Genomic DNA, 14,134 nt, shown 5'->3' on the forward strand with positions numbered 1-14,134 from the left:
GGTGATACAGCGACGTAACCAGTGAAAATCTTGCATAATACATATTATGAGTAAATAAATACTACTGCTGTTCTTCGTGAGCAGTTTGCGTGCTAATTCGTTACTCAAACATGCTAGGATTTCTTAAATTGTGAGTGTTTGTCTTTTTGAATTATCTTTATGGATGAACTGCCAAAGACTGCTCAAGATGTCGGTCATGTTTGAATATTGATTTCTATCCCTTTGCCTAGAAACTGGGGCTAAAGAAAATGTTCCTGTAAGCAGGAAAAAGAGAGTGATCTGGATGCAAGCTTCAGATATTTTCCCTAGGCTGCAAACGGCTTTACAGAGGGAGCAATTTGAACTTTAATCATTTTGTAACTTTAACCTACAATAGATAACGCAGCAGGAATTTTTTCCAGGAATACTATGAACTTCTGATGTCAAAGCAAGAGATAGACGTGGATCGAGGCAGCAGAACTCATTTGTAAGTTTGTACAGAAACCTCTCCTACAGATCTCTAGAGCCTGTTTAAACCTTTGCAATAACTTTGTATTGGTGACACACGTATGTTGTATCACAATCATGTGATTTGATTAATGTATTAGTATTTCTGTGTTCAGTATACGTCTTTTGATAGCCCTTGTCCCCAGTGGGGGGACCCCATCGGGTCTTTCTGACCCATAAAGCTGGTGAACTGATGGTGTGCCATGGCCACCTCCGGGGCATGGAGCTCTGAGGGTATAGGGGGGGTCTCAGAGGGTACAGAGGGTCTCTGAGGGTAGGTTGCAGGTAGGAGCTGCTCCAGGGCATTTCCAGCCCGTCAGCTCAGCGTGAGGAGGAACTGGCTGCGTGACTGGGTCTGAGGATGTCTTATGCTGGTACATCAGCAACATCTGTTAATTTGCTTCCTCCCGTGGTGACAATTAAGATTATTTGGCAGCCCTCATTCCAGATCAGCCTCTCTGACGGTCTCGTAATGTCCTTCATGGCATGAGAACTACATCTGAATTATTCAGAAGCGATGTGCAGCTGAAGAGGCACAGTCTTGCTACAGTTGCTTGAGAAGGCTTCTCGGTGTGGAATTCTCCATCACCATACTGTATTGCATACATCTTGCAATTATTTTTTTTTGCATTGCATTTAAAAGATTTTTAGTGGAGAAAACAATGGCAGCAGAGGCTCAAATAAACAGAGGCTTGGGATCGAAGTGTCTGCATCTTCACCCTTCTGTCTTGTCAGCGTGATTTATTAGGGGGGAAATAGCCAAGACTGTATCAAAAATGTTGTTGGAGAGCACAGAGGAAATAGTGTTGTGATTCTGCAAGTAATGGGATATAACAGCGGGCAAATGCAAGCATTAAAGTCCTATAGAAACTTCTAAATTGGGGAAATGAGAGTGATAGAGGAAGAGGTGTGACGATGAGTATGAACATTGGCTCATCATCTTCACTCAGTGGAGATTTACTTCCAGGTAGATTTAAGTGCACACGTTTAAAGCCTCACGTGCTTTCTTACAATCACTTTGCTTACGGGCCCAGTAAAATCTGAAAGAACTTGCATTAACCTGTCACAAATATCAAGTATAGATAAGCCCTTCATATAATGTCATACTGTAATTAGAGTAAGACTACCGCTAAAATACAGCGTGCCCGAGTTTCTTGTTGTAGTCTGATGACTAAGGTGCTGGTCTTACTGTTCCCTGTCAATGTGTAGCCTGAAGATAGCGAGTCCTTAATCAAAGCTTGTTGACCTTGCCTGACCTCGTGATGTTGTGATTGATCTAGGCTGAGGAAGTGAGATAACGGAACTCTCTTCTTAAGGTTTTGTCTCACTGCGTTAATTTTAAAGCTGTGTTACTTCCTCCGTTACTTTAGGAACAGCTGATACTTTCTTACATATTAAAAAAAAAGCAAAAGTTTTTGTTTTGGTTTTGGTGTTTTTGTTTTGTTTTGTTTCCTTTCAAGGGGATGGTTACAAAAAGCACACTCCTTTATATACATTTACATTCCTTCCCCTTCTCCCTCAGTGAGGTTTTGGCTTCAATCTAAAATAAGTACAAGTATCGTTTCTGAGAATTGTGTGAAGTTTTACTCTGGACTTGTGCCTTGCACGAGGTCTTTGTCTCTCAGGTATTCAGAGGCACTCCTGGTCAGAAAGCTTTCCACAACTGTCACTTACACTCTCGAGTTAAACGTAGTGCAGTGAGGGAACTCTCTTCATCTGAATCATGTTCACAATTGCAAATCACACAGTCTTGCGTCGATACTGAGCCAAGCTGAAAAAATGAGATCCCAATAGTTTATTTAATTTGATTTTTGTATTCTTATGTCACACTCATCTTCAGTTGGGTGATTCAACTCACGTGCTAGAGGATCTTTTATTTACTTAGCCTTCTGGTTGTGTTTGGGACTTAGTGTCTGACCCTCATTCGTTCCTGGGGATCTTCCCTTGTAGTGGTCATACAGGTACACACGGGAGAAAATTTTCGTGTTGATTTTTCCCTTGAAGAGCTAGTTCATTATTTGAGATAAGCAGCTTCTTTACATGTACCTCTGCTTCCAGCATCAGCTGGAAGAGAAATGAGCCTCATGGAGCTGTTGGATTTCCTCTTACGGGATGGTTTTTGTGATTAGGTGGGAAGGACAATACTGTCTTGCTTTGGTTGCTGTCAGGTAACTACGCTGTACATCAGCTGCAGCTGTTTTCTTAGCTAAAATCTGTCTAAATTTGAATTAGCTAGGGATCTCCTGAAGCCACCCTTGTTACAACTTGGCCAGATGTGGCAGTGCACGTACAGGTGGTAAAAGCCAATGTTTCCATGGCAGTAAGTCGCAGTGTCAGCTCCTGCCATAACAGCACCTTGGAGCCAAGGAAGAGGAAAACCTGTGTGATAACAAACTTCCTCTCTCCTTTCTTGTATAACGTGGTATTTGCCTGAAGGCAGTAAGTCACTGAGCGTTATACGCTGGAATAGTTGACTTCAGCCTGTCCTCCTTTGAAGCCTACCTGCTTCAGGCCTGCTGGAACACGCTCTTTCTAATTGCTATTGATTCAGCAGTTTGTGGAGCTCGCAGAGACCCTCCAACGCTTCTCTGGTGGCTGGTCTCCACTGCTGCCTCTGCTCCTCACCTTTTTTGGTACAACAGACACATTTGCTTAGTCTTCGAAACCACGTGGAGAGTGGTTTCGGTAAGTGAGTTGGATGGGTCTGGAGTGGGTCTTGGAGCTCTGTTCACTCTCCATTTGCTGCTTTTGTCAGGAGACAGCTTCTAGGCGGCGTGAGGAGCTGTGTCATGCTGGGGATGTCCCATCCTAGGGTGGCCTGCAGCTTTCACCTACCTGGTACTGGGCTTGGGTCAATTGGGAGGTTTTAATTCAAACCATTATAAGTCCCTTTTTTCCCACCATGTGCTGATTCTTTTATCCTTACGTCCAGGCAGAACCCAGCGATTGAGGTAGTTGCATGAAATCATTTGTAAGTTCGTTTTTCAGCATATATTAAAGTCTCTGAATTTTAGGATTTTGGACTCATGGAATGTATTTCAGTGTAGTATTTTCTAGACTTGTATTGGTAGTTTTCTGACAGATGTACTAGCTGAAGCTTCGGGGGGAAGAAGAAGAAAAATACTGCGATTTGATCCCCAGGGTTAGTCAGGACAAGCTTCTACAGATACTTTAAAGGACGAGACCAGTCACCTACATTGGAGGAGGAAGCATTTCTTCCAGGTCCTGACGTTGAAGCTCTTGAGTGTGCCTCTCGATCACTGGACTAATAGAGGTTACCTCGGGGAAACATTTTTCTGTGAATTGCTTAGGCATTGTCCCTTTTTGATGGTTATTGTTTGTAGCTCTCTATCTCAGAGAGACAATCAGAGCAAAAGGAGGCTGGTGACTCTCCGAAGTATTGTGCAGGTTGAGTGCTACTGCTCCCGGCCCGTGGCTTTTCTGGTCCCTGTAGATCCTGCCTTACAAGTGGGAGTATCTGAGCACAAGAGAACAAACCAGAATGAGAACAAATAGTTTCTAATATATACCTTTACGGGAACATATTGCTGCATCGCGAGTCCCAAAATGAATACCTCCTTGTTTAGCCTGAACATAGTTCACCGTGCAACCTGTACTGTAAAGATAACAAATCATCAAAGTCAAAAGTTACCTGAAATGCTCCTTGTACCTTGCCATGGTATGTGGGATTTTTCATCCTCCTCCTCCTTCAAAATGCACCCGCTTCAGTGGCTTTTGAGCATTTGGAAGCAAAGGGGAGAACTGCTCCTGGGATTTGGATTGTGCCTGGATATGACAGCAACGCATCTGAACTTGTATTAATATTTTAGCAGAGTGTCACCAAAGTGCAGAAACAAATAATTAAAGGGTGATAAGCTTATTCTGAACATACACTGAACAGGTTAAGTTGGGGTCCCTGACCATTTTGCTTGAAAAATATAAATTTAACATTCAAATTTAAAACCTTGTGCTTTTGATAGCAAATACTAATTTCAAATCTTTTCAGAAGAAGTTCTGAATACTTCTAATGTAGGAGATGCAACCAAAGTGACTTGTGGCTCCAATGTTAGAAAATGTTGGGAAGCTTTAGGAACCTGCAATTGACTTTCCAGGCAGCATACTGGCACTTCAGCTTTAATTTGAAAATGTTCTTATGCTGGAGCTGAAAAGGTATTAGCAAACTGCGGCTGTGGCTAGTTATTTGAGTTAATATTTTTATATTACATTATTTTAAGTTTGATCTAATGTGTTATTGAAGTAGAGGTATTTAGAGTTTTATTCTATTCTTGCTTCTTGAGCCTCCTTAGCAGGTGAAAAGCAGGCTTGCTGCACAGATGGTGGCTTTCTGGAGTTAGCAGAGTGTGCTCTCAGGTGTGTGTGGCTGGTTTGCAGGGAAAAGTGTGTCAGCAGTGGTGGCAGCAGGTAGGAACTTGGACTTTAAACAGCTTTTTGAATTGGCTTTGAAGTGAGCAGTGTAAGCCTGGGGTTGTGGTAGTGTCTCCCTTCCTTCTAAGGGACTGGGGTGGGCCAATTTGAGGTGGACATCTGAAAGTTTAAATCAACTGTGATGGAAGGAGACAGGAGTTAATAACTACATTGCTCTCCTTCCTTTCATTTAACGAATCCTTCAAGTCAAATAATTTATCAAGTCACAGACAAGAAGAACATTTGCCAGGCAGAACCCGCTGTGTGTGTGAAGGCAGAGGACGTTTCTCCACGCTCTTCTGTGTCAGAAAACCCCGGTTTGAGCCCTGTGTGAGGTTTGCCTGGCTTCGTGTTGGGTGACCAGCCACACAGGCAGCCGTTTACGTGGTGACAAAGGTCTGTGGTGTGGGTTTTTCCCTCCCTTCAGAGCCTCCAGATGGAGATGTGTTTCCCAAGCATACGTTACCCATGGGAAGTGCCCGTCGGAAGCCGGCCTGCCGGGAGCGTGTGCCCAGATAGCACCATTCTCATTTATTGGCAGGTCACAGATTGTTTGTTTATGTGATAATGTTTACTGCACTGACAAAATAGTAGCAATATACTGGCGATGCATAAAGAACCGTCCTGATAGCCTGCCTTTATGGAGACCAACAGACAGGCATATTAGCCGACCTGCTGTATCCCTCTGTTCTGGTTTATGGTAACACCACCAGTGATATTTGCAAAACTGATCTAATACACTTGTTTGGTTTTTTTAACTCTCATCTCCTACCTGTTGTGCTGGTACAGAAGGGGTCAGACCTACTTGCAAGCATTTGCTGGCTGTAGCTTTTGTTACACTCCTAACATAAACTCAAACATGACTGTGTTTTTGGGAAAGTTCAGCTAATATAAATTGAACTACTACTGATGCTGAAAGTTACTTTTACTTGTCATTAAGCCCTTGTTTAAAAAAACAACAACTTGTAAACTGTTGTTTGGTCCTTTTGAGTGACAACCTTTTAAGCAATGGGAATTGGCAGGCTGAGGAATTACTAATTCCTCACTACAGGAAATAGATACCTTTAACTTCTCTGTGGTTTTAGCTGTTTGGAAACTTACCCCAAGTTGTAATTACAGAATGTATGAAGTGCATGCTAACAGTTGCACTTCAAACTTAAAAGCTTTTAAAAAAAATCTGTATTTTAAATTATGAAGTTGCAAACTGCATAGCTGCTCTGTATATGTAACTGTTCCAACTAATACTTTTGTACAAGTGAGCTGAAGAAAAGCGTGGTGGTAGTATTTTATAGGAGATGTTGGAATTACTGGTGTGTTTCAAGATAATTAGATACTACGGGAGTTGAAGCCTTTTTGTCATTATGAAATAAACCAGCTGTTTCCCATCTCTGCTCTTCCCACTTTGTTTTTCCTACATAAAACCTTTCTCTCCTGCTTCATCTTTTTCTTTTGTTAGTACTTCTTCGTTTAGCTCAGTTGAGGTAGCAGTTTCTCTTAATATATATATTTTTTTTTTTCCCCGCTCCTCTGTTAGCAAAACTCATGTCTGTTTTCAGCAACACATTGCCTGGGAGAAGGGAAGCAGGAGACTCCCATCGTGCTTACTGACAGAGATGGGAAGGAGAGAGGATACACAGATACTTTCCAGGGAAGAAATAGAAGGCTATTCCCACACGTGCAGTGATTCAGCTAGATTGTTCTCATGTACAGTAGGATTTAAAAAAAACCCAAACAAGCAATGGGAAGTAAGGGTACTTTTCAAAATGATCTTTCCAGTTGGTATTTGATGGTTTTGCTGGAAATGCTGTAAAAATAAGAGAGCAACTCTGGGTATGCATATGGCATGGGGTTTGCCAGTGGGTCACTCACAGAGTTACACTTCATATTGCTTATTGGTAGGACTATTTCAAGCATCTGACTTGTCATTAAGGTTCAGTAGGACTTTTTTTCCCCTCTTAAAAGAGAAAATTCTGTATGAAAAATTCTAGTGCATCTGAGTGTATTTTAGGAGGACAAAGCACACATTGCAATTTATAAATGGACAAAAAATGCTTGCCTCTACCTTGATAGGAAAAAAGAGTCTCTTACTACTTGACTTGAATTCACTTGGGTGTTTTAATTAGAAATAACTGGAATCAGTGTAAAGAAAATAGCATTCATCCTGATTGAAGCAAAGTATCTATAAAATAAATAAAAAGCTTTAAAAGATGAGGATAACAATTTAAATAATTGAAAAGAACTGCCCACATTGCTACTTTCTCCTGTATTTTAATATGTCTCTACTACACTTTGGCTGTTTCCATAAGGCAGGGCTATTTTAGTGCCTTTTATGATGCGGTTAAGCCAGTAAGTTAATGTTAAATCCAGAACATAAAAAAACCCCTCCATTAATTTGAGGGGCTTGGTGGGATGGGTGTTGTTTGGGAGAAAGAAAGAGGGGACTATACGATATGCTTTCAAATATTTGCACAGTATAGAAATCATAAGTCTTGTACATTTAGGGGCATCTTTTTGTCCTGTGCTTGGAGGAAGTTGGTGGTGGGATTTGACTCGGCTGACTTTGCCTAGATGGCTTAGGGAGGTTTGTGTAATCCTGTTGTAACAGACCTTGTCACTGGGAAGCCGGGGGGTGGGCTATCGTGGAAGGGGGCAGAAATAAATCTCATTTGCCTAGCTCTCTGCAAACTGCAATTTTCCATTTGCGTCTTAGGAAACTGTACAGTGGATATCCTGATTTTTAGTGATGTTTAGTAATCATATGGCAGCAGAATACCTGTTTTTTCTGCATGTCTGTTTTTGGGTACGCTGTGAAGAGGTCGTCTGTAAAGCTGTTTGTCAGGTGGGGGAACTGAACTGAACTGAAGAAAAACGTGTGTGATCAAAAACCCAGCTCCTGAAGCTTTCCTGGTTTTGTCAGGTTACTAATATGGACATCTTTTGGGGTGTTTCATTTTAAAGCTCCCATAGGGCATATGTGGCTCAAAATCCAGTTACTATGTGCCGTGTAATATATCGATAGGGTTCAGTAACTAAGCATATGAAAAGCGACGGTCAAAGTCTCTGAGGCTTTTGAAAATTGTTTGCTTTATTATGCACAGTTTTAGTTTCTTATGAGCTCTGATGCATCAGCCACCGTGAAACTTAACTGCCTATTAAATCACCTGCAGATGCAGTTAGGTGGTTTTTCAGTAGCTTAAAACCTAGCAAATATTAAAAGAATTTGTCTGCTCCAGAGGACCAGGTGGTAGAGAGAGGACCTGAACAGATGCTTCCTATTTACAGTTCCCTTCACTACTTTAGTGTTTGGTTTTGCTTGAGTTTGTAGGTGGGAAAATAATTTGTGATCTTTACAGTGTTTGCTGTTGTTCCTGCTTTGTTATTCAACACATGTAGATGGTAATAGTAATCTAGAAATCACTTTATTAAGCTTGTGGAAGATTAATGTTAAAAGTGAAAATTATTTTGGGAAGCTGTTGCATTCCCCATCTTGTAGAGTGTCAATGTTGCTTTTAAAATAAACACTAAGCCAGAAATAAATAAAATAGTGGGGTTGGAGAGGGAGGATTGGGGCTCTCTGGCTTTCCTTTACCTGAGTTACAATTTTGTTCAAAACTCCTGCAGGACCAAGGAGGTCGCACACGGGAGAGGGAAAAGCCTTTGCTTAGTTCATGAAACTTCCAAAGGATCAGAATTTCCTGCCATAATTCTTTCTTTTTTTACAGTTGCAAGAACAGTATGGTCTTTTCCTTAGTCAAGCACCTTGGGAAGCTTCAAACTGAAGTTCTTCTCTCTTCTCCTGTGCAGTGTTAGCTTTCCTGGCGGGAGTGGGGGGATGGATGCAGTTGGGACTCTCTAAGTACTGATGCTTTCAAGAAGCTAAAATACCTCAGGTTCCTCCTCCACATTCTTCCCCAAAGACAGCTATAAACCTGAAATTCTATGATATTTCTCTTTTTTTGCCTTTGATTTTATTTTTTTTTCTCTAGACATAAAACGGTAGGGGCGACAACACTGTCCTATAGGAATTATTCATCCGAAGAAAATTCAGATACAAAAGTCTTATTTGGTGCTACAGGGGTAAATTGCAAATACCCTATCCAAGTGTGAGTATAAAAATCAATAAACTCTTAAATCAGAAAGGGTTCATCTTAAAGCATAGGGTTTGGGAAGGCTGAAGTCACCTGCGTGTTCGTTGCTTACTTCTGCTCACTGTCAGCAGAGGTTCTAAATAATTTAGATTTTCATCATTTTGAAAATGAAGCTTCCTTCAGAAAATCCTGCCAATGAATAAATTGTAGTGCACAAACGCTATGTGATTTTTTTTTTTTTTTGGTGTATATTTAATAAATCTTGTTTTAAATTACCTTCAGTGATGTTGCAAATGTCATTTCCTGTGCAACGGAATATGTGTGCCCAAGGCAGAGGAAACTCTTTGGGATGGATGAGCAGAATTTTTAACTCGGTCATTTTTAAGAGTTGGAACAGAAGCTTTGGGTAACACCCTGATGAGAGAAATTAGAACATGCATGCCTCCAGAGTTTCTCCTGTGAAATGAAGGGTGAAGAAGAGCCAGAGGAGAGTGGAAGTATAATACAATTCCAGAGTGACAAAAGCAGGAAATTTTTCAATTAAAACTTAATACTCCAGTTAGTGTAATACTGCATAGTGGCGTGCAAAGGCTGTCCTGTGAGTAAGGAAACCCAGTCAGAATTCTCTTTATGTGGCTGGCTGCCCCACTCAGTGGGACTGTGCTGTTCGGGGTGGGCAGGGGAGGTCCAGGGTCTGGTCCCAGTTGGGGCAGCCACTGGGATGGCTGCTGAGTGCCAGGCACTGGTTGCATTGGGCTGGCTTCTCCAAGCTGCCCAATCTGTGGGCATGACAGGGGGCTGCTTATTTAGTCTGCATCAGCTTCCCAGCACAGAGAAGTGAAACCTGTAGGATCTCCAGGTAGGTTTCATAAAGCCACGTGCCTCCCAGTACCATTCCTGGTTCCAGTGCTGGATGAGCTGTGCTGCTTGATGTCTCGGGCAGCCAAAGGGTACAGTCCCTGTATCTGTCTGTGTGCTCTGCCTATAAAACAGAAACAACACTTTGTTCCTACATGATTATTTTTCGATTGATTGCCAGAGGTGCAGTAAGATTCATACTCCAGAATAACAACACCTTGGCTGTAAGTATTTTGAGAATCCTGAGTTGCACGTTTAGAGCCCACAGGTTGTGCTATAGAATAAAATAAGGTTTGATCAAACTGAGAAGGAAATACAATGTGCTGTGTTCCATGCTTGATCCTGGCAGACTTGGGTTCTTCGTGGTGCTGTTCCGTGATGTTACGGTGGGAAGTCCTTCTTGGGATTGCAACTTGTGCAGCCATTATTTATTTTTTAATGATGTATCGCTATCTCTGTCAGGTAAACGTATCAGACACTCTAGTCCAGTAAATTTAGTGGCTTCTCCTCGCTGTATTTCTGTTCAATCTGTGAAATGCTGATGGAATCAGCTTACCAGGCTCGAAAGCAGGGTGTGATGCAGCTAGCACTTTGTTATGAAACATACTCAGAGAAAGTGTAAGACTATTTTATTTTTCTTTTTCCCACGTGTTAAGATTTTTCTGAAGTACAGGATGAAAACCTGCTCGTTTACTGCTATTTGCTGTCATAAATACAGTGAACTGATGCTCTTACGTGTCGCAGAGAACTCTCTCCGTGCATCCTAAGTAGGTCTTGGGTGTCGGTGTACTTCAGTATGACTGTAAAGCCAAGTGACACAATCTCTCCATGTTGAAATCAGGTTTATTACAGTGTAATTTCCTTCTAAAAACAAGTCTCCTTTTAAAGACTTTTATCTAAAATTACTAATGAATGTAATGGCGTTAAATAATAAAATAGTGTTATGATGCCAAAAATAACTTCTTGGTCTCTTTGATCTTCATTTTGGCTAAAGATACAAAATTCCACTAGAGACTCTTGTAAACAATTCCATTAATCCAAACAAATTGTTTTGAAAACCAGCGACGATAGTAGATGTTGATTAAGACAGTGAATAACCTTGAGTTTTAATTTTCAATACAGCTTGAGTTAACTCCGCATTAATTGGAGTCGCGCCTCTAAGTCACGTTGTACTGCTCTGAAATCTGCGTGTGGCTACTTCTGTTTCTCTTGGCTTTAATTAATCATTCTCTTGTTTCTTGGCAGCAGCCGTCGTTACTGGGCAGGGAAATAGGGTTCCAGGTGTAATCTTGAGCCTTTACAGCTCAGGATGCCTTCTGCATCCTGGGGCTGTGCAGCCCAGGTGCTCCTGGAGCACGGAGCCTCGGAGCAGATGGAACACAGATATCTGTAGTATTTCCAACTGGGGTGCCGGTGGGGCTGTTCTCTAGCAGTCTTTAAGCCTTTTTTCCATCACCCAAAAAGTTCAAATTTTGTTTTTCCTCCATGATTTAGTAACATTCAGTGCATGTGTAATGTAGGTTTGTGTGTTTTTGCATGCTGCTTAATTTTTTGTTTTACCGTAAAACTTTACATGAAGAATAAGAGTAAGAAGAGTAATCTTTCTTACTCTTTACAGTAAAAGTAAGAAGGATCCCATTGAAAGAGATGCAGACGTGTTATTTGTGTCTAAAAAAAGAAATACACCTGGTTCTGACAACGCATCATTACATGTTTGTAAAGAATGCACTGATTGATTATCTCGATTATTATAGATTATCTCGAATTGCGTCGATTAGAGATAATTCGGTAGAGTTAATAAAGAGAAGTGCCCTGAGAGCTGCAGTGTCTGTACGGCTTGGCCCTTTGTGCACTTTGGGGACCTCATTTCTGATTGCCTTGTTCTTTCAAAGTTCCCTGATGGGAGAGGGGAACAATTAGCTCCCATAAAGCGGAAGCCCGGGAACAGCTGGGCCCACTAATGACGGACAGTATGGATTTGTGCTGTGCCATACATGAATTTCTCCCCTGGGATAGTCCCTCCGTATTATCCCGTCTTGTCTTACGTTACTAAAACATTGATCCGGGGCAAATCTTGTGCCTGGTGGATGTAACAGGTCTGTTCCAGCTGGTCTGGAGGAGCGGAGGCAGAAAGAGGGCTCTTGCTTGGTCAGTTCCCCACCACGAAGCCTGCAAAGAAAGCGAAGAGTTTGCCAGATGGGATAGGAAGCCTTGGCTGACTCCCAGGTCTTCCTGTAAGCTGGTTCACCAAATTACAGATGAAAAATAATTAATGTTTTCTAGATTTTGATTATCAGGTTTTTGCCTGTTTTCCTTATTGCTCCTGTTTTTTTGAATGCTACCTTAAAGGTCAAGCACACGGAGGCTAAATTAGCAACTCGGTGTGTGTGACTGGTAGTGGGGACAGAGAGTGAACTTGGTGGTTGGAGTGCTCAGCTTGTCCTTTATCACACACTTCTCACCTGAATGCCATTCTTGCCATGGGAGGATAGCTGCTAGAAGGTTTAAGTGCCCACATGCTGAATAGCAGTGAAGAATAGAAGAACAGGAGATGCCTGAAAAGCCACAGGCAGAGGAGTTGGTGCCCCTGTAAGGGATGGCAGTCACGGTTTGGGATATGCACGTTAACCCCAGGTTGTAAGCTTCCAAGGAAAAGCAAGAAAGCAGCTGTAGGAGGAGGTAGGAAATTTCTAGCAATGTCAAAATACATGCAGAAAACAGCGTTTCTGGGTATGAATATTTCAGCTCGTGTTGTTCAGAACGTCCTTGTGGTACCCAAGATGCTGTGTGTGAAAAGGACTTGGTGCGAGTGTGGTAGTAAAGGGGGGAGATGAGGGAGATGGCACCTTGCATTTTTGCAGAAGATCTTTGTGGGGAGGGGGGGATTGTGTTATTTTAATTTTTAGTTTAAGCATTTGTAAGGCTCCCTCTGTAGGCGTCAAAGGAGGAAAAGCTTCTCCAAGGGTTGATTTAGAACATGTAAATGGGGTATCTGTCTGGATCTCCCTTTGGAGGAACTCCGTCAGAGGAGGCTTTCTCTTTGCATTGGCTACAGAGAGCCTGTGGTGATGGCCACCACAAGTTGCTAGGCCTTTCTGACTATTCCCCTGACTGTGTGTGGGGAAAATTCCCATAAATGCTCAGTGAAAAGTAATGTAAATATTTTATTCCTCTGTCTCTGAGAGAAAGAAGTTTGTGTGGTTCATAACGGTGCACTATTGAAGAACACAATGTAGGCAGTTTGTCCCTACCCTGACTCTGTGAAATACATCTTTCAGATATTTTAATCTGTTTTGTGGACACCTGTATACAACTTCCAGTCATTAACGTTTGATTTATTTAACTGTGTGTGCGGTGGGGAAGTACTAGATTCCACATCTCATCTAAGGGCTTGCTTTTAATAAATTGCCCTTTTCTGATGGTCCCTCAGAGCTCTAAGGAGAGATGCCATTGTACTTGGTAACTAGAAACAATACATTTAAAAAAAATAACTAGCTATTACTGTAATGATGCTTGCAGGAAACAAATGAAATGAATTTATCTACTCTGTGCCAGAGTTCCTCTGAATTTTGCTGGACGTAAAGGGCTGCATCTGTTTTTTTTTAAATGCGTTGTTAGTCAAGACGATGATGATGTGTTTATGATATTACAGCAGCACAGAAATTTGTGGCACTGTATAAAGACATTTTTATTTCAGCTCTAATCATAGGCAATCTAAACATAGCTTGCTGACTGAGAAGCACATGTAATATGGTAAACTGTCAAATATATGGGTTAACTGTCTGTCAATCAGTTCTTCTGAGCCACCACTGCTGCGTGTGTACTACTTATTCTCTGGTTATGGGGAGAGAGTGCATATTTAGTTTAGCGTCTTCTCCAGGGAGTAAAAGAAGCAGTTTTTCCAGCTCTGGTCCTGGCACAATTACTATCAGCTTTTTCAGAAGCTGGGTGCTGAGTACAGAGCGATGCCCCGGGCTCCCTGGCTGGTGCCAAGGGAAGTGCTGGCTGAAAACATCCCATTCCAGTGTTTGGGAAGTGTGTGCTCGGGGCTCACAGCTGCGGCCGCGGTTAAAGACTGAACCATTCCTGTGTTACGCTGGCATTAAAATACAGAGTGTCACTTCCAGTGGGAGTTGGAGGCGCTTGGATTTAGGTTTGCTTCCCATGCTTGTAGCAATTGCTGTACAATATTGAGCCCTGGCATAAGAAACTCACGTGAAACTAAACGTTACGAGGTGTTGTGAGTCTGGATTTTTGTTTGAATTGCATGCTACTCT

General features: G+C 41.9%; 1 protein-coding gene across 1 annotated transcript in view; it reads left to right on the plus strand.

The window, feature by feature from the left end:
- Window positions 1-413: 413 nt before the first annotated feature.
- The window catches only part of PAPD5 (PAP associated domain containing 5), a 35,969-nt gene continuing 22,248 nt past the window's right edge, over window positions 414-14,134 (plus strand). Inside the window, exon 1 of the mRNA XM_014942188.1 lies at window positions 414-466. Within this exon, the coding sequence (XP_014797674.1) occupies window positions 420-466 (47 nt within the window). The 5' untranslated portion in view covers window positions 414-419. The remainder of the gene's footprint in view (window positions 467-14,134) is intronic.

This window comes from Calidris pugnax, unplaced genomic scaffold (assembly GCF_001431845.1).
Source record: "Calidris pugnax isolate Ruff unplaced genomic scaffold, ASM143184v1 scaffold28, whole genome shotgun sequence".
Taxonomy (NCBI): Eukaryota; Metazoa; Chordata; class Aves; order Charadriiformes; family Scolopacidae; genus Calidris; species Calidris pugnax.